This window comes from Callorhinus ursinus, unplaced genomic scaffold (genome assembly GCF_003265705.2).
Source record: "Callorhinus ursinus isolate GAN/ISIS: 27379988/994484 unplaced genomic scaffold, GSC_fseal_2.0 scaffold15, whole genome shotgun sequence".
NCBI lineage: Eukaryota > Metazoa > Chordata > Mammalia > Carnivora > Otariidae > Callorhinus > Callorhinus ursinus.
In genome coordinates, this window is record NW_027397077.1 from 24,388,036 (window position 1) to 24,411,890 (window position 23,855).

At 41.9% G+C, this 23,855-nt stretch overlaps 2 protein-coding genes across 3 annotated transcripts in view; one reads left to right on the forward strand and one right to left on the reverse strand.

Moving 5' to 3' along the window:
- UBA3 (ubiquitin like modifier activating enzyme 3) overlaps nt 1-4,008 on the reverse strand; it is a 27,912-nt gene extending 23,904 nt beyond the window's left edge. The window contains exon 1 of one of the 2 annotated variants that reach the window (XM_025884730.2): nt 3,872-4,008. The gene's annotated coding sequence lies outside the window, so the exon portion shown is untranslated. The remainder of the gene's footprint in view (nt 1-3,871) is intronic. The other variant, XM_025884731.2, reaches the window with a different exon arrangement.
- Nucleotides 3,992-23,855, forward strand: ARL6IP5 (ARF like GTPase 6 interacting protein 5). The gene is made up of 3 exons (XM_025884732.2): nt 3,992-4,167; nt 19,565-19,782; nt 22,242-23,855. Exons 1-3 carry the CDS (start codon nt 3,992-3,994, stop codon nt 22,412-22,414), a joined length of 567 nt encoding a protein of 188 aa, XP_025740517.1. The 3' UTR covers nt 22,415-23,855.

The following is a 23,855-nucleotide window of genomic DNA, read 5'->3' on the forward strand; positions in this document are numbered from 1 at the left end:
AAAAGGACGGGGAGGAGCGGAAAGGGGCAAAGGGGCGGGGCCAGAGGAAGGGGTGGGGTTGATGGCTTGGAGGCTCCCTTGGGCTTTAAGGCTTTTGCGTGTAAATATAATCTTGATTACACTTCATTACATAAATCTTATCCAGTGTATAAGGTTGCGTGAAAATATACACATAATACATTATACGTTTATACAATTTACGTACTAATTAATAATTATAAAAAATGGTATATTCTGGGCGCCTGGGGTGGCTCAGTTGGTTGAGCGACTGCCTTCGGCTCAGGTCGTGATCCTGGAGTCCCGGAATCGAGTCCCACATCGGACTCCCTGCTCAGCAGGGAGTCTGCTTCTCCCTCTGACCCTCTTCCCTCTCGTACTCTCTATCTCTCATTCTCTCTCTCTCTCAAATAAATAAATAAAATCTTTTTAAAAAATGGTATATTCTATGAAAAAAACTCCTTGGAAGAGGCACCCTCGTGCTGCAGAGCGTCTCTCTGAGGCAAAGCATCGGAGTAATTTTCACCTTAAATTTTCAGGAAACATTTTTGCATAAGAGTACGCACTTTAAGAATAAAATCTAAATCAGTTTATAGTGGTGGGATGAAGAGATTATTATTTTCCTCCTTTGTGAATATCAATGGTAATCTTTTAATGTCACATGATTCTGTCAGATAAGTTCAGCAGAAATGGAACTGGATAGAAAAAAACATTTTTTCTGGGGAAAAATATGTATTTAAATAAAAGTATAAAGAAAAAAAGCACAAAAATTAAGGAATAATTTAGAACACCTGTAATCGCATCACCTGAAGATAAATGATTAAATTTGGACTATTTTCACAGTCAGACATAGATGATGGATAGATAGATAGATAGATAGATAGATAGATAGATAGATAGATAGATGTGTTTGTGTGTGGGGGGTGTCTGGATGACTGGATACAAAAGATCATATTCAAAAAAATATATGTATATATGCACATATATATACATATATCCTTTCTTGGAGCCGGAAAAAAATGAGATTTAGAATTAGGAAGAACAGTTTAAATTCTTAACTCTCCACTTACAAACTATAAGAGTCGGGATACTGCTGGGTCTTCATTTGTAAAATATTTGCCTTGTAAGACTGAGAATTGAATGAAATACAGTGGTTCTCAAATTATAATCCCCTGATCAGCCCTATTAGCATCACTTGGGGAATTGTTATAAATGCAAGTTTTCAGGCCCCATCCCCAACCTTCTGCAAAACCCTGGATGATTCTGTGCAAAATAAAGCTTGAGAACCACTGACATGGAGTACGTAAAACCTAATGGGTACTCGGTAAATGTAGCTGCTGTTAATAAATTATGATGTTGTCTCCTCTTTGTCCTTTATTATCCCCCAATCAGGTTTAGTTCAATAGCATTCATTGAGCTGAAAGTCAGTGACAGGCAATAAATGGGAGAAGACAGAGTTCACAGTCCACAGTCTGTAGCAGGAGACACCAGCTACTTTCTTGGGTCACATGTCTCCGTATCAACCCAGAAAACTCTTTTTTTTTTTTTTTTTAATTTTGCCCAGACTACTCTGCAGATAGAAACCACTGAGATTAAGCCCACGCTTTTCAAAACAGACTAGTGTGGGTGGGGCCTCAGCAATGCTACTCTCTGATCAGAGAGGAGACCTTCTGATTAGTGGCAGCAAGCTCCACAGCCCCCTCAGATGATAAAAACCAACAGGTGCCTTGGAGATCATCTAGTCCAAACCTACCCATTTCATAGGGAGGAAGGTGAGGCCTGGGAACAGGGTGCTGCTGGACAATGAAGAGAACTGCAAAGGCATCTAGCCCCTCATCTGTGTGCCTTGGGACTAATACCTAGACTCCTGTGGTGGTGTTTTGGTAGATGACACCAAGGCACTCCCACTGGCTCAGTCAGGCCAATTAGAAATAGCCACCTGCCTTGCCAGCAATGAAAGTAACAGACATGAAACAGATTTATTTCATTTCAAAGGTAATATATCATAAACTATTAGACTATCCACTATGGTTTGTATACAGACAGGTAAATATTCAGAGTGGGTCTATCTAGAAGCACAAGTGTGGATATAGGAGCTGCAGAAAGGCCAACCCCTGAATGAATAATGACAAAGTGCTGCTACTAATAGCATTTTGAAGAGTACCTGAAATCAAGTAAGGATTCCAGATGTGTCCATTTTTATTTAAAATTATTTTGACAAAGATAGAAATGTGTAGTGGGAAAACAAATTCTCTCATATGCAGCCAGTGAGAGAAGCATGGTTAATACTTCATTAGAGAGGGAGAAGGAAATCATGCTAAATACAGTTATATCTGGCTTTTTTTCATTTCTTTATTTTTAAACCTCGTTGGAGGTTTAAACAAATAAATTCATTTTTTTTTTTAAGTAGGCTCCATTCCCATCATGGAACTAAAGACCCTGAGATTAAGAGTCACGCTCTACCAACTGAGCCAGCCAGGTGCCTCTAAACAAATAAATAAAAATTCACAGAACAAATGTTTACTGGATATCAATTGCCTGTGATCAATGAGGAATCATATTATTACTAACAGACATCTGACAGTTTATGGTCATGCAGTCCTGAGCAATTGGAAGGTTCTTGGTCACAGCTCCTAATGCTCACTGATCTCTCCAACAGGTGTGGGGTCCTAATGGTGCTGGTATGCTGGTCATGACCAAGATCATTTTCTCAGCTTGCCCACAGTGCTGCTTTTTGAAATTCTTAAGCCCCAGGGAATTCTTCTACACCCTCTAACTTCCTGTAACTGAGCGCTAAGGTCTGGCACATCTCTACCTAGCACTCCTCTTACTGTAATATATTTAAGTTAGCGTTTCCACTGCATTGCAAGATCCCTGAAGGCAGGGCAGGGCTGCATTCTTCTCACCTTTTTTTTTTTTTTTTTTTTATCCCCCAGAGTGCTTTCACAGAGCCTTGAAAGGACTCAAAATACCTGTTGGCATCATACTGAAATCTTCTACCTTTTTGTCCCCTATCAAGCCTACTCAGAGACAACCACAACAATAAAATTGCCACAAGATAGAGAAAAGTCAGTGGATGTTCATTATAAACCACAGAAAACAAATCAGGTTAGCGCACTATTATTAATACCATACAGATGAATCGTGGCCTGTGCTATTATTAGTAACAATAGCAGTAATATCTAACTCTAAGCAATTACTCTACACTATTTGGTCACTGCAGACCATTGTTTGCTTTCTAAGGTGAACAACATCCCATCTCAAGGCTGATGTGACTAGAGTGCCCACTGCATCAGAATAGCACAGTAGTTCAATAATTTTGTCTGGAGAAGACAGAGATGGAGAACAAAAAAAAAAAAAAAAAGAGAGAAGTGAAATAACAAGCCAGCCCTTCCATTCTACACTTCCTTCTTTCCCATTTTGCGAATCTGATTTTACTCATAGTGACTCATGGTGAAACAGAAAACATGAGAATTGCATTCAGATGTGCAGAGGTTAGTAACTACTCAGTTTTCAAAACCAGCTCATCTTCCAGTAACACTATAGTTGCCTTCCATTCCATTTCACTTAGATTAGCAGCTGAACAGCTGCAAAAAATTTCCCTAAAATCCAGAACACATTCTTATGTTGAACACTCAAAAGGGGGTATTTTAAAGGAGGCTGTGTGTATTCGGACTGTCAGGGAAGGCAATGCCATCTCGCTTCACACCGGGGATTTGCGCTCGTTTCTTTCTATTTCATCTCTATTTTGCACTCTTCCCCTTGCTCTGTCGCGAGGCCCCACTTTTTCTGTAACCAACCTCTTAGAGCCAATCAAGAAGTAAAGAAGAGAAAAACGCCCGCCCGCTCCCAATCCCTTCGCTCCGCTGCTCACCAACCGCAGAGCCGGCTGAGCCTGAGCCGCTGTCATCTCTAACCCAGCTTAGCCGATCGGTTGCCTCCGCCGCCGCCGCCAGATTCCAGAGGAGAAGAAAAAGAAGCTGAGAGACTAGACATGGACGTGAATTTCGCCCCGCTCCGCGCCTGGGACGATTTCTTCCCTGGCTCTGACCGCTTCGCCAGGCCGGACTTCAGGGACATTTCCAAATGGAACAACCGCGTGGTGAGCAACCTGCTCTATTATCAGACCAACTACCTGGTGGTGGCTGCCATGATGATTTCCGTTGTGGGGTAAGTGGGGTCCCCCTCCGGGGCACTGATCGAGGGCAGCACCGTGGGGCTCCGGGTGTACATACAGGATCCCGGGATATGGAAACGCCCTCCACGCCCAGCCTTCGCCCCGGCAAGTGCAAGCGGTCAAGCCGGTGGAAACTTGTCAGGGCGAGGCCGCAGCAATCTTGGGGTCCCCTTTTCCTTCCCGTGCCTCGGGCGGAGACGTGAGGGGATTTCCAGGGGTGAGGAAATTTTGCCAGCTTCGGAGAAGAAAAACTGACTTTTATTTTTCCTCTGTGCCCTGATTAGGCTCTTGTTGTAGGTATTTGCAGCGCCCCAGTCTTTTATAAAAATAAGAAAGAGGAAAGTGGTGTAACCCTATCCCGGGGCTGGCGGGAAGGGGCGCCGCCCTGGGAGACCTGGGCGACTGGCTATGGATCCGAACTCTGCATTCTGGGGGTTTTAGTATAAAAAGGGCACCCAAGAAGCAACGCGCTTTGTCGGTTTCTCCGCCTAGTGCCCGCCGCACTGTAGGAGGAAGATGAGCTTGGGAACAAGAGGGTGGGTGTTTCCTGGTGTCTCATCTCCCGGTGTGGGGTGAAGGCTGCCCTGACTCTAGGAACCAGGTTCTCTTGCGTTTTCATCCAGGAGTCGTCCGGCGTGGCTACTGTCTCTCCTTCACTTCCTAGCCGGTGGTCTCATCGTATTAAAGGCCTTCTCAATAACAGATCTTAAAATAAAAAGTGTTCTGTGTTACATAGGATTCCACCCGCTTCCGGCACACACACACTTGATTTACCACATTTTCTTGTAGTTTACCCTTTAAGAGATGCTTCTCTCACTTGTGCAGGATGGTGATATTCTAGATCTTGCTGATTCTATGCATCTTTAAGGAAAAAGCCAACCTCAGATTTTATAAAGGAACTCGCTTGCCATTTACAGAGGGAAAGTACAAGCTGGCCTGAGAGAAAGAGGAGAAATCCAAACTTGGAGGGTGTGGGAAAGGCTAAATAGGGTGGTTACTTAGGGTGGTTTGCTGATCTTTGGCTTATTTATTATTGAGTCACTTCTCTGTGCCAAGCTCAAAACAACACCAAGATCAATCAGACATGACTTCTAGCCCAAGGGCATGTGACAATTGTTGAGAAGCTATAGGCCCAGGAACACAGCCCAGAGGAGAGAGTTCACAATTTCCAGATGTGGTTCAGAGTCATTGCCCCCATGTAGAAGAGAACGCTCATTTGTGGGATTCGGTAGACAGTTGCACAGATCCTCATTCTGTGTTGCTTAAGGAATCACAAACTCTGAGAATGACTTGGTGTGTGGAGGGCACAAGCTCTGAGCCGACTCTGAATTAGAGTGGCAGCCAAGTTAAAATTAGTTAGGGTAGGACAGGCCTAAGGCCTGGGGCAGCTGCTTCCTGAGCCTTCCCCTAACCTTATGCTTGAGGCTCATTTCCCAGAACACTAAAACATTTCTTTAAAACGTAATAAATAGTATATAGGATTGCATCTGTTGGTTTCCTTTTTTTCTTTTTTCCCGCTTAGTAAAGAAACAAGCCAGACGTACTATCTGGTGATCTAGATATGAGGCGCTTTTTTTTTGTGGTAACCCTCAAAACTTAAATACCGGACAAGGTTTGACACAGACCAGTCAAATGTTCAGAGAAAACTATTGCTCTTCAAAAAGGGGTACTGCCCAGACCAGACACAGGCTTGGGCAGCCTTGCTGCTTTGATGGAATCCGTTTTTCACTGTGAAGGTCAGGGTCCAGCCCCCTGACTAAATATAGCTCCCTCATTATGGTGACTTAGCCTACTCACTCAGGCAGTTTTGGAGTGTTGGCCCTTCCCATTTTCCTTTTCAAATAAGAAATGTTGGTTGGCAGTGAACTTTTTGATGGTAAAAGTAAAAAATAGCCATCTTTACTTTTTATTATTCTTTTTAAAAATTTACAAAAGACACAGGCCAGCAGTAAATTATTTTGAAAATTGCATGTGTGTAAAATATGATATTTCCTTCTCCTTCATACCCCAGTAAAAATTTGGTATATGACCTTTAACTGTTTTCTCTGCATCCACAAACACACAGTCAGTGATTTTTCCACAAATGACTTTTTTTCTCTATAATCTAATAATAAGAAGAAAGGCAAACATTTATTGAGTATTGAGTGCTCTGTGTGCCAAGTATTTGCTAAGTAATTTATGTGCATTATCTCATTCAACCCAGTGAGATGAGATATTATTATGATTATTACTGTGATTGTTATTATTCCTGAGGCTCAGAGAGTGTAAATGACTTGCTCAAAGTCACAGACGCAGTCTTGTGCTCTAAACAGTGTGCCGTCTTTTACAGTGTGCCATCTTTTTTTTTTTTTAAGATTTTATTTATTTATTTGAGAGAAAGAGAGAGGACGAGCCAGTGCTGGTGGTGGGGGTGCTGGGCAGAGGGAGAGGGAGAACCAGGCTCCTGGCTGAGCAGGGAGCCTAATGCCAGGAGGGGCTCGATCCCAGGAGTCCAGGATCACAACTGGAGCCGAAGGTAGATGTTTAACTGACCGAGCCACCTAGGTGCCCCTAACGTGCCATAATGTGCCATCTTCTTATGAGTCATGAAGTTTAGTCTTTTAAAGCTGGAAGAAACCACATATCTTCAAGGTCAGAGAGCTTAGTTGACTCTGGAACATTTCTCATTCTAAAGAGAACTCTCCTTTCAGTGATGTCAGTAGATGGGTGGGTCAGAGCAGAGTTGGAGGCTGTCTTCTACAGCATCTGATAGTTTACGTATCTTGATAGAGTGTGTGTGAAAATGTGGCCTGGGTGTTTACTGGGGAAGGGACCATGTTCAAAGGGTGTTCTTCAGTGGTTCTGTCCCCTAGTATTGAGGAGGGGCCTGCAGGGCATTGTTGGAGGGCTCTAGCCTCAACTGTGAATTCTCCTGTGTTGAAAACTGGCCTGAGTCAGGATGCAGAAAGCCTGCTCTTCCAGCTCGCAGGAAAGAAGAGGGAAGACCAAGTGGATATCATCTCGCTCCAAAAACAACAGAAAGGGCTGCCTTTCCCAAGATGGAGAGTAAGAGGGTTTAGGATAGAGGTAGATCTGTATCTGAGTGCCTGGCCAGGCAGGGCCTTCTAATCCATGGTTAGAAGTTTGGTCTTCATCCTAAAAGCCTGGTTTACCAGGCATGTGACTTCTACTCAATAGGTCTACTCTGCCTCTTAGATTAATTCTGAGTAAGTCTCTTAGCTAACAGTCCTTGTTGAAAATAGTTGTCATATCTTCTGGCTCTTCAAAGAGTATAAATTAGTGGTTAAGAGTTCAGGCACCAGAGCCACATTAAGTGAATTTTAAATCCCCACTGCCAGTCATTAGCTGTGTAACCTTGGACTTCAGCCACGCCTGTGCCTCAGCCTCCTCATCTATAAATGAGACTAATTATAGAACCTGCCTCCTAGGGCTTCTGTGAGGATTATCCGAGTTACTACAGGCAAGGTTCTTAGACTAGTGTCCAGCTCTTAGTTTTTGCTCCACAAATGTTACTTCTTATTGTGGGTTTTTTTTTTTTTTTAATCATTGTTGATGTGAGAAACATAGAGAGCATCTTTATCCCAACAGCTCCATCCACCCAAGCTCCAGTTGCCAACTTACCTACTCCTGCGTCTCCTTCAAGACTCAGCTTTGGTACCGTCTCTTTGAGGAAACATTTTCCCTTTGTCCCTCACTTCCTTGTGTTACTTGGGCCGCACACCTGTGCCTGTGTTTTTTCTGGTAGTCCCCTCACAGGCTTTTAAGTTGTCTGTTTACCTGTCTCCACTCTGGACTATAAATTCCTTGAGGCCAGAGACTGTGGGTTTTGTTTGTGATTGCTTTTTCTTTTTCTTGTCGTGGTTATCATTACTTTTATTTGCTGTATCCCTGAGGCCTGCTATTTGGCAGATGCTCAGTTGGTGAATGCCTAGTAAATAAATGAACAGAAGGCCTCAGTGTAATCACGGGGGCAACTTTTAACCTACCTAATGGAACAAATTATTTTGAAGCCCATAGCAGCACTAGTACATAGCAACAGTGTGCTCCTAAAGTGATTCTAACTGGGTCATTGCTGACTGCAGTTGCTACATATTGGTTAAGATTACTATAGCGTAAAAATTCAATTTAGAAAAGGTTATAATTCAAACTCTTCACTGATTCCTATTGCCCTTGTAGAATTTTGGTGAAATACTCTTCCTGCCAGCTTTCTCAACATCAGTACTATGGACCATTGGGATCATATAATTCTTTGTTGTAGAGGGCTGTCCTGTGTATTGTAGGATATTTAGCAACATCCCTGCTCTCTACCCTCTGAATGCCAGTAGCACCCAGGCCCTCAAAAAAACTGCCTTCAGACATTGCTAAATGTCCCCTGGGGGTCAAAATCACCCCTGGTTGAGAACCACAGCTCTGTTGCTAAAAAAATCATGATAATTTGGTGATCACTTTCACTAAATGCAAGTTAGTTTATAACAAGTTAGAAAAACAGTTCTTGGCAGTTACTTAGCAAAACAATTTGATTTTAGCTCCTGGCTTCTGACTTTTCAAACATTAAGAATGGAGCAGATTTGAAGCTTACATGGCTTTGATCATTATCCTTGATTTATTAAATTTGTTATGCTATCATTCTTTTATTAATCTGCCTGGAAGACTCTACTGATTCCACAAACTCACTTTCTATTTTTTGACAGCATTCTGGCTGTTGCTTTTCTTCGTTTCTGCTTGAAAGTTCATGTGCTCTGGAGTTCCACTACCATAAAATTAGAATTACATGACTTAATTAATATAAAGTGCATTAAGGTCCAGCAAGTGATAATATTTAAACAGTAGCTGCTGTTATTATATTAAATCCTAGGTTCCAGGTATATTTGGAATTCTCACAGCTTGTGACTTCTCTTAGAAGTATTAGATGATGGATATACTTTTGTGGTTTTATCATAATTGTAACTTGTGTTTCTTATAAACACTTGTGTTGCTCCCCTTGAAGACTTCAGTTTCTTTTTGAGATTTAGGTTTCACTTCAGAAGAGATTGGGTGACTTAAAAGGAATAGCATGAACAAAAAGCTGGGAAGTGTGTGTTTTGCTGAAAGTGGCTTTGCATTTTTTAATTCAAGAAAGGAAAATGCCTAAGATTGAAGAAGATATGACTTCCATCCTTCACACAATACATCTTGGCACTAGATATTCTTTTTTTTTTTTTTTTTTAGTAATCTCTATTCTCAGCGTGGGGCTTAGACTCACAACCCCGAGATAAAGAGTCACATGCTCCACTGACTGAGCCAGCCAGGCGCCCCTCGATATTCTTTTTATATCATAAACAGCAATAGAAGTCTCTGCCTCTATTTTCAAAGTGAAAGCAAAGGCAACACCTAATTGCCCCTGCAGTTTAAGTGCTCAGTATGTGATACATTCTGGTTGTGGACAGGAATTTCTGTGCTTAACAGAATGCCAAAAGATTTGAGCTGGAGAAATCTAAAATATGGGCCGTGGAACAGCAGCATCTTTCACCTTGGGAGCTTGTTGGAAATGCAGAATTTCAGGCACCCTCCCAGACCTGCTGAATCAGTCAGCTTTCTGACAAGACTCTCGGATGATTCATAGACACATTAAAATTTTAAGAAACACTGGTCTGGTCTGGTTCAGAAGAACCACTGAGAAAATTTAAATAAATGTACCCATATGCCCAGGTGTTAACTTCAGAAATACTAAATATATACTTCTTGGGTGGGTCCAGGATCTTAACTCCCCAGGTGATTCTGATATACACCCCCAGGTTGAAGTTGAGAAGTACTGATCCCATCAAACTCCCAGTTTCACAAAGGTGAGGGCTGGAGTTCATGTGGCTAAATAGGACCAAAAACTGCTAATCATTAGTAGCCTCTTTTACTGTTATGAAGTAAAATACTTTTTCTGTTAAGTCATATTGCAGTATTCTGAAGCTCCTAATTAACCAAATTCAGATCCATCGCCAACTCTCACACATTTGTATTATTTGCTTTTCTTATTCTTACAAATTCCTCCCTGCCATCAGGAGTCTTATTTCCTGCCATGGCATCAGAAAGCACCAACCACACACAAAATTTTCAAACATATAAATGCCTCCAGGACATCTCCAGCTAAAAGGCTCATTTATTTTCAGATGTGTATGTTCAGGCCTCCCCTTTAAGACAGCACAGTGTAGCTGCTGAATGAGCCCATATATTCTTAAAGTACTTCTTCACCATGTGGCCTGTGGGGGTGTTTCCAGAGGGTGGAAATTCCAGGTGCCACTTTATGCTTCTAGTTGCTTGAAATGGCAATGCGTTTCTGGAAGGCTGGTACTTCTGTTTGGAAAGAGCGTTACTTTAATCTTTTTAAAATGAGTGTGGTCCCATAATATGTTTGAGGCCTATGGCTGCCAGTGTCTGGTATTGAAAAATAGCCAAATGGTTTGTACCTTTTAATGCTGCAAGGATGAAGAACCCAAGTTTCTAGTTGGTAAAGGAAGAAAAGGGTAAGAGAACCCTGGGAAGCTCTGGATCGGAATGTATGAAAACATTTGCAGATGGAATTAATTGCAGTTCTTTTATGCCAAAACCTAGCAGAAAAGTTTTTGAGATTAATCAGCTTCCACACCAATGCTACAATATTACTCTTCTCTTTTTTGCTTCTTTCGCTATACAAAAACTATGAAGCATTTGCCAACTTCTCAGGCACCGTGCTAGGAGATACAGTGGAGAGTAAGACACTGTGATTCCGACTTGCATCATGTTTAGAGTCTAGAGGGGCAGCAAGATGAAACTACAGACATAATTAATTTTTATACAAGGATAGCAAGTGTACAGAAATATGCACTTATTGAATGAAATATTCAACTTACCTTCTTTCCCTTGTGCATTATTATCCCAAATTTCAAAACTCAGGTGTTGAAAATGGGACAGGCATTGAGTATGTGGACGGGGGAAAGCATAATTACACGTTTCCTTCCCATCCTCCCCTGCAGCTCAGATGTCTTTTACTCAGTTGAATGAGTATTTACTGAGCACCTGCTGTGTGTCAGATACTGTGTAGGCACCGAGGATACAAGCAGGACCCTGCCTTCCCAGTCCTCCCAGAATTAATCCCTTCCTGCCCTCCCACCCCTTTTTATCTGCACTTGAGGCACGGGTAATGCAGACATATGTCTTTCCTTCATGGGTTACGTGCTTCTTCTGAGTACAGAACTCTAAGAGATCTGTCAGTGCTCAATAAAATTTTAATCTCAAAATTCTTCATCTAATAAGGATTGCCTTTTTTTAAATCCTCGGACACCACTTATGCAACCTTGTTCTTGACTTTTCCCCGGACACTTTAAAAAAAAAAATATTCCCTGCCACCATCAGCCTGGGGATGGTAGTTTCTTTCTCCTTTTCCCATTAGGATTTATAATGATTCTGGATATGTGTACAAATGAGCATATTTTGGATTCCTGGCCCCTTTCTTAGAAGTCAAAAGCTCTCAATCTACTTAGTAGGGGCCGAGAGCTCTGCATAAGAAATCCAATTCTAAAAGATGAACTTGACCTTAATACCAAATTGTGCAGCACTGTTGGAAATTTCTTATTCTTTTCCTTTGGACAGATGAATTCTATCCCTTATCACTCAGCTTCAGAATACATACCCATAACATCCTCCTCTGTCTTGTTGCAGTGGGCTTGCTCCTTGTTTCAGAGAACACTTTCATGCCTGTGATCTCAGACAAAAGCTGCAGGCTGCCTCTCCCTTCTGCAAGGATTTACCATAAACAGGAATTCCCAGCCTGCCCTTCCATGGAGCAATCACTAATGGAGACACCGCGCAGAAGGCAGAAAGTCCATCTGAAGTGGAAAACCAAGGCTTTGGTTCCTGCTTCTATAATCTGCTTCCATACACCATCAGTGTGGCTTTTCCCTGTCTCAGAGAAACAGAAGGGAATGCAGAAATTGGGTGTTGGTGGGAGGTAAACAGACAGGAGCCTCCTTGTAAGAAGGAAGATTATGTGTCACCAGGCTCATTTGCCCATCCCCAGCCTTCTCAGCGCTGTAAGAATCTGCCATGGGAAAACAATTGAATTTACTCTACCAAAAGAATTCAGAAGGAACAGTTTGTAAACAAAAGATCTTTCCACCTCAGTTCCAAAAGACTATCTGTTGTGAGAGTGACCATAGGTTCCTAATTGTTGAAAGCAATGATGAGTATACTTGAGGGTCCATTATACCATTCTCTCTAACATCGTATATGGTAGAAATTTGCCCTAATATAAAGTTTAAAAAGGAACAGTTGCAAGCTAATCTGATCCTTCAGATAACACCGTTATTTGAAGCTCCATCACTGTGGGAAGTCTGAGATATATGGCTTCTAAACCAGGCCCAGCTCACTGTTTATTAAGAATAAAATAAGCAATTAGCTTAATAAACACAAAAGAAAACATGGAAGTTCATAAGGTATGTCTTACTGTGAATACTTTAAACATGCCTACTGCTGCCAAGACAGTAGATCATTTGAGTGTTTAGTTTCATGGTGCCAAGTGCACAAGATGCAACAAATAGTGTCAACAAGGATACAATAAATACTGTGGGTCTTCCTAATTCAATTGGTTAAGAAAAATCTCAATGTTGGTTACTACGCCCTTTCTGTGACAAAAGAGGCAGGCTCCCATCCCACCTTAACTGCTCCAAAGTCTCCTTTACCTGGTGATTATTAGACCAAGGTGACCCTGATCATATTGACTCAAAGCTGATTTATACATTGACATCTATACTTTATAGTCAGAAATAGTACTTGCCAGGACAGAAGCCATGCTAGGAAACCAAAATAACCACAGAAGGCCATTGGGGTTATCCGAGGAACCAAAGAGCAAGAGGGGCCTATATAGACATGTCTGCAGGAGTATGAGTCTCCTATGCTCCCCACTTTCTCTCCTGACCCCCAGCACGTACTAGCGGCAAGACTTACAAAGTTCCTCCTGCCAGCAAGCCAAAGGGCCCTTTCTGACCACATCATAATCATTCCACCTCACATCTGCACAGGCGTACGCATGATATTTCCTACTTTTCTTTTTCCTCTGTTCCTTTCATCACAACGCTATGAAGGTACAAAGACAGGGACTATTTCTCCAGTAATGTCTAGTGTGCAGTGAGAATAATAGTGATTTGTCCAGGAGAAACCTCCTGTCACTTCATTCATACCCATGGAAAGTTGCTGAGCTTCCTTTAAATAACATGAAAATATGCAAGATCCTTACCTACTTTTTTCTTTCTTTCTTTATTTTAAGATTTATTTATTTATTTATTTGAAAGAAAGAGAATGAGAGAGAGAGAGAGAGCACATGAGAGGGGGGAGGGTCAGAGGGAGAAGCGGACTCCCTGCTGAGCAGGGAGCCCGATGCGGGACTCGATCCCGGGACTCCAGGATCATGACCTGAGCCGAAGGCAGTTGCTTAACCAACTGAGCCACCCAGGCGCCTTTTTTTTAAATTTTTTTTTAAAGATTTTATTTATTTATTTGAGAGAGAGAGAATGAGAGAGAGCACGAGAGGGAAGATGGTCAGAGGGAGAAGCAGACTCCCTGCTGAGCAGGGAGCCCTTTTCTTTCTTTCAACATACATATATTGAATACCTACTGTGTGCCAGGCAGGCCTTGTGCTAGGTGCCGGGGAGAAAATGTTACAGTCCCTGCCCTCATAGAGCTTAATCCAATGGGAGACAAACATGCGTCCAATCCTCATTCAAGTAAATGTAACACCACCACTGTGATGAGGCCAGGAAGGAAGGCCATATGGTACAGGAGAAGGACTGATTAGGCTGGGTTTTGAAGGAAGTAGGAGTGAATCAGGCAGAGAATGGCTTGTGCGCAGGTCTGTGGGGGCCAGAGAACTGGCAATTTCTAGAGGGAGATCGAAGCCCCAGAGGACGGGGTATAGAATCAGGAGGTGGCGTGGGAAAAGACCACAGGCAGGGCTGCTGCTAGCCCTCAGGCTTCCTCAGACTGATTATTGAAAGCACTCCTTACTCCTAGCAGATGCAGCCTAAGCCAAATTGGTTAGTGAGTCAAATCTGGCCTGGATTGTAGCCCCCCACGTACCACCCCAGCCAGGCCTCCTTGTGCCAGGTACAAATTACACAACGGTATGTGGTGGCCTGGCGGCACACATAGGTAGGGGCCAGACCCTGTGGGGCCTTGGAGCCTGTGTAACGAACTGTGTTTTTATTCTAAGAGCAAGGAGAAGCAAGGAAATGGTTGGGTGGATTCATATTTGCAATGACCTCTCTGGCTGTTTAAGGACCACAGAAAAACATCACCAATTTAGAGAAATCCACTGTGAGTAAATTGTTTCCCTCCTTTCTTGGTGAGTCAGGCTTCCTCAGGAACCCAACTACAAAAATATCTTTTTTGGGTTAGAAAATTGGAACTTGGGGCAAAGCGGCTTCTACTGCTCTGGAAGTATTTCACTGCCTTTTTGGCTCTTGTGGGCCTTGCAGTTGCCCGGAGTTACCAACGGTGCACTGAACTTGATCTGAGGATGTCTGTTTTGGTAAACTTTTATCGCCAACTCTACAGTTGATGGGTTTGGAACATATTTACTAACCTGTCTGTTCCCTAGCTTGCTTATGTGTAGAATGAGATGTATTTTTTCAAGATCTGTCCTAGCTCTAAAATTCTGTGATCAGCCAAGTTTTTTGGTCCCCTCCCCCCCCACCCCACTTGAGGAACTTGTGCTGAAACTATAGGTCTAGCTAGCTGAATCGTGTTGGCACATTCAGGACCCCGTGTCCACACCTGCTGGTAGCCACCTTGCTTCAGAGAGAAACCAGAATGCCAAGGGAGTTCCCAGAATGATTCTTTGTTGCTGACCCCAGTTGGAAGAATACCGAGAATGGGTGGGTGCGAAGGAAGGGGAACTGGAGTCCTGAAGCTGCTTAACAATACACAAAGGGCTATATTATGAATTGCTGTCACGGTTACATCAGCTGGCACCCTTTCCTCTCCCCTAGACCCCTTCGAATGTGTTTCTTCACTTCTCCGGGCCTCAGTTTATTCATCTGTGCAATGGGACTGAAGCTGTTTATCTTTGAACACTCTGCTACAGGATTCTGTGATAGGGTTGTAAATCTTTTCACAACCGTCAATATTTCCAGTAGAATTTTTAACCATTACATTTATTTATTTATTTATTTACTCAGTTACTTATGGAATAGGATGCATATGTATGTAGGTATATGTTTTTATCTCACATTAGAAAAACATTGAATGCTTTTGACTTGTTGAACTAGGTCCTATCAGAAAATTACATTCTCTCTCTCCCTCAGTTCCCTCTCCCCTCTCTCTCCTTCCCCCTTCCCTCTATCTTCCTGCCTCCCTTCCTCCCACCCTTTCTCATTTGGGGACTACCAGTAAATGAAACTCCACCCATCCGAGCCCAGTGGCAATTGTCCCCGTGAAAGCTGGGGTAGCATATTTATGGGAGTTTTTGCCTAAAGGTTCCTGGGCTTTATTGTGACTGGCATGACTAAGAGCCCAGCTGTTCACTCATCGCAGATGAGAACTGGCTCACAAGTTCCTGCACTCACTGGAAAGTGAAATTAAACTCTAGAGGGTGGTGTATGTGTTTTATTTTCCTCCAAGTGCAAGTAGGTGCCAAGGCATTGGAGTGGTAAAATTTTACTCTTTGTTAGAATGGAATGGCACTTAAGAATAAGGAAGAAAACCATTTCTGCTCCGAGTAACTTTGTTCATTTTTTCCAGCTTGGAAACTTGGTTACTTTCTAATTATAGATTGTGGCTGGGCATGTTGTAAGCTAAAACCAGTTCTATAGGGCTCTGTGCTCCGTTCTTTTCCCTTGAACATGAGCAACAGGAACAGGTGAAAAGCAAATTTGGAAGTGCTTAAGTCAGGCCTGGATTTTTTGTTGTTCTTTGTCCTGGGCTTTATTTAGACATTCAACATAGATGAATGTCCAGAGGAAAAACTTTTAGAAGTAACGTTCATGGCCACCAAGTACTTTGCTTGTCCAGAGGAAAATAGACAAAGCTTGCCATACTTCTGTTATATGTTTCACCTCACGAATTATTTTAATAGGCATTCTAGAAAGAACTGAGTAGGATACTTTGCTAGTTTGCTGCTAACCAACCATCTTTTATTTGCAGTTTATGCAAAGCAGTTTTCTTAAACTTGAACTCTCCACTCTAGTTTTTTGCGTTAATGCTGATCTTTGCTTTTCTTTACAGCTCAAAAATATTTGGGTGAAACTAATAAACAAATGGGAATAAACTACCCACGATGCTACTACTCAGTATAATTGCTCCAGTCTTTCAGTATAACTTCTTTCAGAATCTTTTGAGTGCTAGGAATGAGATTTATTAATCGGTGACAGTTTCTGGGCCCCTCCACTCAGTTTCCTTACCACCTGCTAAAAAAGATTTTGTTTTTGCCCTGTCCAGTTCTTTCCTTCCCCAAGCCTATAATTGTCTTTCCCAGATCTGGGCAGAAGGTACAGCATAACCCAGATAAAATTTTAAAACAGAAAAAGTACAGAGTAACTCTGTGGACCCAGATGATAAAGAACTGGTGAAGGACAGACACAACAGTTCAGTTGCTGGATGCTGAGAAAGTGTGGGGGAGTAGGGTGGTGCATCTGCCATAAGAGGATCTGGAGAATCAGCAGGGAACCAAGGTTTGGGTGGGAGAAGGAGCAGCTTCGCTGTGGCATCTGAATTGCAATTGCATTAATGTTGTTGGAGAGACAATGGAAGTAAAGATGGGCGGTTGTAGCCGGCCTGTGCCAAGCCTGGGTCTTAGGCTAGGGAGCAGTTGCTTTTATATTTTTATATTTGCCTTTCTTATATGTTCATTTTATTTCTGATTACAAAATAATGTACTAATTATAAAAATTATATAAATCCACCAAACAGAATGTATTATGATTACTTTTACCCACTCGATACATTATTAATATCTTTCCATATTATTGAGTATTTAAAAATAGCTGCATATACCACCTCTAATAATTGGTGGCCATGTACGTTACCTCTAAAAGTTTTTCATCATAAATACCACTCATGTGACGATTGTTACAACTCAGTCTTTGCATTTTTATTTGTTTCCTTCGACTCTATTCTGAGGGGGACATTTATTGCCTGGAAGGGGATGAATATTTGCAAGAGTTTTGAGTGAAATAAGCAACTTACTACTATAGGGTTTAGCTCTAAATTATGTCCTACTACACTACTGTTACCACTGTTTAATTCCATGCATCTTAGTAGAAATTTTTAACTTTTCCAAAGCAGCTTCACATTGATTATATCCCTGATTTCGCCCATTAAGGTATGCGATACTTCTACTCTTATTTGAAACTATTTCAGTTAGCTTTTGTGTTTCAGAAGGCAGAATCAGAGCTAAAATGTAAAGGGCTTTTAAAAAAAAAAAAATCTTAGTTATCCTGAATAGGAACCCTACTATAAGGGTGAATCCTTCATCTGTTCTATTTCAGAGAAAGTGAGCTCTTGGCATCACCTCCCATTCCCATTTCCCCCCGTCCCTCATTTCCAGATCAGTCACGTTGATATTCAGAGTGTGATGAAAACACCCTGACCCTCATTGTCCTTCCCAAGTAAAATGCTCTTTAAGCCTGTTGTGAGGGTAAAAAGTTAGTAATTCAATTGTACTAGCTGACCACAAATGTCATATTAAGGGCTCTGTAGACACAGTGGGTTGGGGTGGTAGTGGGGCCACAACACCCAATCCTTCTTACTTATGAAATACTGGGTCACGTTTTCCTCTTTCTTATCAACAGTAGTGTAATCTTTGGCTCATGTACCAATGAAGCCGGAGACTCTGTGCTTGGAAATCTCAGTTGATAGCTCATCTAATGACACTCTCGGCCCTTTTAAAGAATTACAGTGGACTCTCTGTGCCAGGACTCATAGACTCCAATGCCTCCATGGGCCAGGCAGGTTATGTAAGAGAACAGTGCAGGGCAGCTGTTAGACAAGCAGTGATGAATGGCGGCTCAGTGAGGGCCATGCAGTAGATGGTGGTGGGGACGGGGGGCTAACTGGAGAGCATTTATTCTATCTGAAAGAGAAGATGCTCCAGCCAGTCGTTGACATGTGGAAAAGTGGGCCTACTGTTGTTAGAGTTTCTTGTTTACAGGAGACACTAGAAATCCCAAGTTGTATGGATTTTTTCAACACATTGGGATTCAAATAAATGTTTTTTTAAACATTGTACCATCCAAGCACAAATGTGACGATAGACTGGGTTTGGCCTCCATATATCTGTTATAGCAGCTTCTATGAGGATTTAGATAAACCTGAAGAGCTCAGAAAATATGTGAGCGCTGTCTCAGGTGTGCACTAGAGCCCAGGATTTAATGAAAGCAAAACAGCCCCTCCGAAAGAGGCAGTTTCTTTTAAACTTTAAAAGTCTCTTAGCTCTTTGCTGCATTTGCTGTGAGAATGAAGACTGCTCTCAGCAATCGGACTGTTGATGTTCCAGCAAATGTCAGCATCACTCTGCAGGGACACACAGTGATCGTGAAAGGACATCAGTCTCATCAGTGTAGACAGTCTTCTCGGAAGGAGAAAGAAGAGGCTCAGGGTTGACAAACGTGGGGGAAGAGAAAGGGACAGGCTCCTGTTCGCACTACCTATAGCCACATACAGAACATGATCAAGGGCATTACACTGGGCTTCCATTACAGGCGGAGGTCTGCCTATGCTCACTTCCCCAGCCATGTCGTTATCTGGAAGAATGGTTCTCTTGTTGAAATCCAAAATTTCTTGGGTGAAAAATACATCTGCAGGGTTCGGATGAGGCTTTGCTTGTTCAGTATCTCAAGCCCAGGAGAATGAGTTAATTCTTGAAGGGAACGACATTGAACATGTATCAAATTCAGCTGCTCTGGTTCAGCAGACCACAACAGTTGAAAACAAAGACATCAAAAAAAGGTTTGGATGGTACCCGTGTTTCTGAAAAAGGAACCGTTTGGCAAGGTGATGAATAAGATCGAAGTTGTCCAGCTATAGAAACAGCAAGATGCCAGATGATTCTTCAGACATATTTGTAATATGTTTTAAAATACAAACCATGTATGCACTTTGGGGGGAAAATGTCTTTGAAAACTGTGGGCCTCTACTAAGATGGACTGACCAGTTTGCTGGCCAGTGTCAATCTTGGCCCCACCATTTTCTCACCTCCATGCCTCAGTTTCTTCATTTGAGAAATGAATAATTAGTATCTACCTCATTGCATTATGAGGATTAAATGAGACAATTTAGATAAAACGCTAAGTACTCAACGTGTGACTTGACCGACTCCTCCTCACCTTCCTCATCTTCACACCCGGCTGCTACCAGTGTTGACCTAGCCTCCCTCTCTTCTTCATATTCCAGGTTCCTGAGCCCCTTCAACATGATCCTTGGAGGCATTGTAGTGGTGCTTGTGTTCACAGGGTTCGTGTGGGCAGCCCACAACAAAGACATCCTCCGCCGGATGAAGAAGCAGTATCCCACGACATTTGTTATGGTGGTCATGCTGGCTAGCTACTTCCTCATATCCATGTTCGGGGGAGTCATGGTCTTTGTGTTTGGCATCACTTTTCCTTTGTTGCGTAAGTGAACCTCAGTCTCCTTTTCTTATGCCATAAAAAAAAAAAAATCCACGTAGGAGCGATTGTTCATTGGAAATTTCCTAACCTGTTCTTTATGTGTGTCAACATGTCTGCAAAATCAAAAGAATTTTCTACCACAGCAGATCAAGGCCTGATGGTTTCCTAATTCCACGGATATATATTGAGTGGAATATATATATTATATAGAAGAGTGTCTGCTCTGTACCAGACACTCTTCTGGGGATACAACAATGCACAAAAGAAATACAAATCCCAAGTCCCATGGCAAGAAATTTGCACAGCCTACAACGGCCTCCAGATTTGTTGAATATTCGAGTCTGTTCTCAATCTTTAAGTGCCATTCATACTGTCATGACACAGAATAAATGTATTTCATTTGGAAGTAAACTGTTTACTCTCTGCTTACTCAGTAGATCACGTTTAGTATCAAAGTGCCCTAAGTGTATAAGAATAATTGGCCCAGGGCGCCTGGGTGGCTCAGTTGGTTAAGCGACTGCCTTTGGCTCAGGTCATGATCCCGGAGTCCTGGGATTGAGTCCCACATCAGGCTCCCGGCTCAGCGGGGAGCCTGCTTCTCCCTCTGACCTTCTCCCCCCTCATGCTGTTTCTCTCTCTCTCTCTCTCTCAAATAAATAAATAAAATCTTAAAAAAAAAAAGAATAATTGGCCCAGAATACAGTTACCAAGTATTCCGATTTTGGTGGAGAGAACTAGTTATTTTCTAAATTTTACATGCATTGTTTACTGAGATCCCAAACACTTGAAACCTGAAATAGAGAACAGATAAAATTTCAGTCTCATCAGCAGAAATCTAATTAAAATTATATTATATTAAGTGACAGGAAGATCCCTTTAACTTTCAATAGCATTTCACATGTGCATTTATTTCATTAAATAAAATCAGTTGCTTGTTTGGGGTTATATTAGATTAAGCCCAGAATATTTATGGATGAATCCCACACCTTATTGGACAAAATATGTGTTTTTGTTTTTAAATATTTAAGTAAACTCTGTACCCAATGTGGGGCTCAAACTCCTGACCCCGAGATCAAGAGTCGCATGCTCTTCCAACTGAGCCAGCCAGGCGCCCCTTATTGGACAAAATATTTGAATCAGCAAATTCAGACTTTTTGAAATATTCCTGAAGTTTTCCTTATGTGCTAGAGGCTTAGTATTTCAAAGAGTCTGCTTTGACACACAGCTTGTTAACTTCAGTACCTTTCCACATCAGAGCCTGAGACAGACCAGTGTAATGACATAGATCATAGGTAGAAAGTCAAGGGTCCAGATTTCTATTCCTAGACCTGCTGAAAACCAGCCATGTGATCTGGACCAGGTATCCTATATGGGTTGCAGTTCACTCATCTATAAAATAAGGAAATTAGACAGGATTCGTGACTCCTAGACCTTGATGATTGTCAAAATCATACAGGACACTTTTAAAAAATATGGATTGCCCAGCCAGATCCCTTAGAGATCTTGATTCTGTGAGTTGAGAGTGGTCCTCCCAAAACCTGTATTTTTAGAAAGCTCCTCAAGTGTTTCCAAAGGCCAGTCTAGATTGGGAGTCTCCAGATATAATGCACATCAGTGTTTCTCAAAATGAGAGTCCAAGATCACATATATGAGAATCATCCAGAGTGAACATTGGCTTTTTACATTGTGGGGCTTTACCTCAGTCTTACTGGTCTGAATTTTGGGTGGTGGAGACCTGGAATTTGCCTCTTTTTAACAGGCTTTCTAGGTGATTTATATGTGCACAGGAGTTTGAAAATCAGTGCTGTGCCTGTTTAAAATACAGATTCTCAGGCCCATCCCTTTATGGTTCTGGTTCAGGAGGTCCAGGAGAGGGGCCAGGGAATGTTTCTTAGTAAACAGACATGACTAATTATAAGTGATGAAGCAAATTTGGGGAACCTTGAGGTACCTGAGATCTATAAAACCGTTAGTTCTTATCTGTACATCTATATCCAGCACTTTGGAAAACTGCCCCTCGGGAGGCACATCCTAGGTGGACTTCATTTGCATGCTTCCTGCAGGAAGATAATCTGTGAACTGAGCATGAGTTCCTTTCTGGAAAACTTTGTGTAAGTCAGTTTTTATGTAAATTGGAATCCTGTTGGTTCACTAAAGTTCAAGGCATTTAAGTAGCAGCAGAAAGTTAACAAATCAACGGGAGGGAGTGTGGTTGCCAGATTAGGGTCCTTCCTGCTGAATACGTTTTCCTTCACACACAAAGAAAACTTAATATGTGACTTTAGGAAGAAAAGCTTTAGACCAAGTCCAAGGATCCCTTTGAGGACTTGGATCAGTTAGAGAACCGGACTTGTCTTCAGTTGACTGAGGCGGTTTCCCCAAAGTGTGAAGACAGGGAGCTTAAGGTTGAGGCGGACAAAGAACAGTTGCTTCCGTGCTAACCAGGTTTCACTTCCCCACAGTGATGTTCATCCACGCGTCACTGAGACTCCGGAACCTCAAGAACAAACTGGAGAATAAAATGGAGGGAATAGGCTTGAAGAGGACACCGATGGGCATTGTCCTAGATGCCCTAGAACAGCAGGAAGAAAACGTCTCCAAAATCGCCGACTATATCAGCAAAGTGAAGGAGTAAATACCGCTGACCTGCTGATAGGGCTGTGGCGGACATGAAGTTGCAGTTTGCCCTTATCCAGACCTACTTCCCGTTTGTGTTCTCGAACTAGGAGGCGCTGTACCATCCACCTATCTGGGGCAGCATGCATGTATAGGCCCAACTGTTAACATCTCCGATGTTCCAGAGAGAAGCCCTCAGAACCTGCAAGAAAATTGCCCTCCTATTATGCCTGAAGTTTCCAGTGTGTTTATGCAAACTGATAGGAAATGGATCACACTTATTTCTGTAGAGAAATAAAAGAAAAAGAATTTTGCATTGTACAGCAACAGTACTGTTAGCTTGTGGGGAAAAAAAACGAATTGTAAAGTATCAAGGCAATATAAGTAAATGGGAAAAAAAAAAAAACCCAACTGTTAAAGTAGATGTCACACGTTAGCCTGTTTGGATCCTGCTCCCACCCCCCCACCCCAGCGTCCTCCTCCAAAAATATTCCCTGGGACTATAATATGTGAGTCTAAACTAGTTTAGCTTTTAATTACTTTTCTTTTAAAATCAAAGATGATCTGTATCACTTTGTCGCCTGTTTGACATGCAGTGGAAACTGGATAAACCAGTTGTTTTTATTTTGTTTACAAATATAAAGAGAGCTGTTTAGGAGAATATTTTGTCAAACTTTTCTAAATTTTTGAAATGCTAGTAATGCCTTTTCACTAGCAGGTATTTTGTTGCAACCTAAATGTCACCTTCTTTAAGGTTATAGCTACATAACCTATATTATTCTTGATAGTCTTGTCAAAAAAAGCAACAATTTGTTGTTTTGACAAAAAGGTGTCCAAGATAATGTTTCCTACATTTTTTTCACTGTCTAGTTTTTAACTGGAACGTTTGGAAAGAAGGAAATCAATGTACATTGTTTTGATTTCTTAGGGGCACAAAGAGAACAATAATGGTTGGTCTTTTGAAATCTGAAAGGCATCTATAGATGACCAAGCAAAAAGACTTATGAAAATGGGAGTCATCAGTGGCTTCTGCACTTCATAAAAATTTTAGATAGCAATGGTTACAACCGTATGTTTTTACAGATAAGGCATTAGAATCAAGATAGCATGAGTGTGTATATCCTGTTACTTTCTTCCTTTTATTTCTCCCGTATTTAGAAATAGATGATACAAAATGTTTTGCTTGCCAATTGAGTGATTTCATAGATGAAGAGAAAACGTTTGGGTTTCCCTAACACTGAATTATGAAGACAACTGGAGCAGTACTTCCTGAAGAGACTCTCTCTACGTCCTAAAATAAGAAGCAACAGCATATGTTCCTCCTGCTTTGTCTTGCATTTTAATTTCTCAGCCAACCTGCAGCCTTCCTTTCTAGTACAGCAACAGCACTGTGACTTCATAGACATGGTGTAGAGTTTGTACCGTTACCCAAATATGGAGAATAAAATTTATCAAAGATT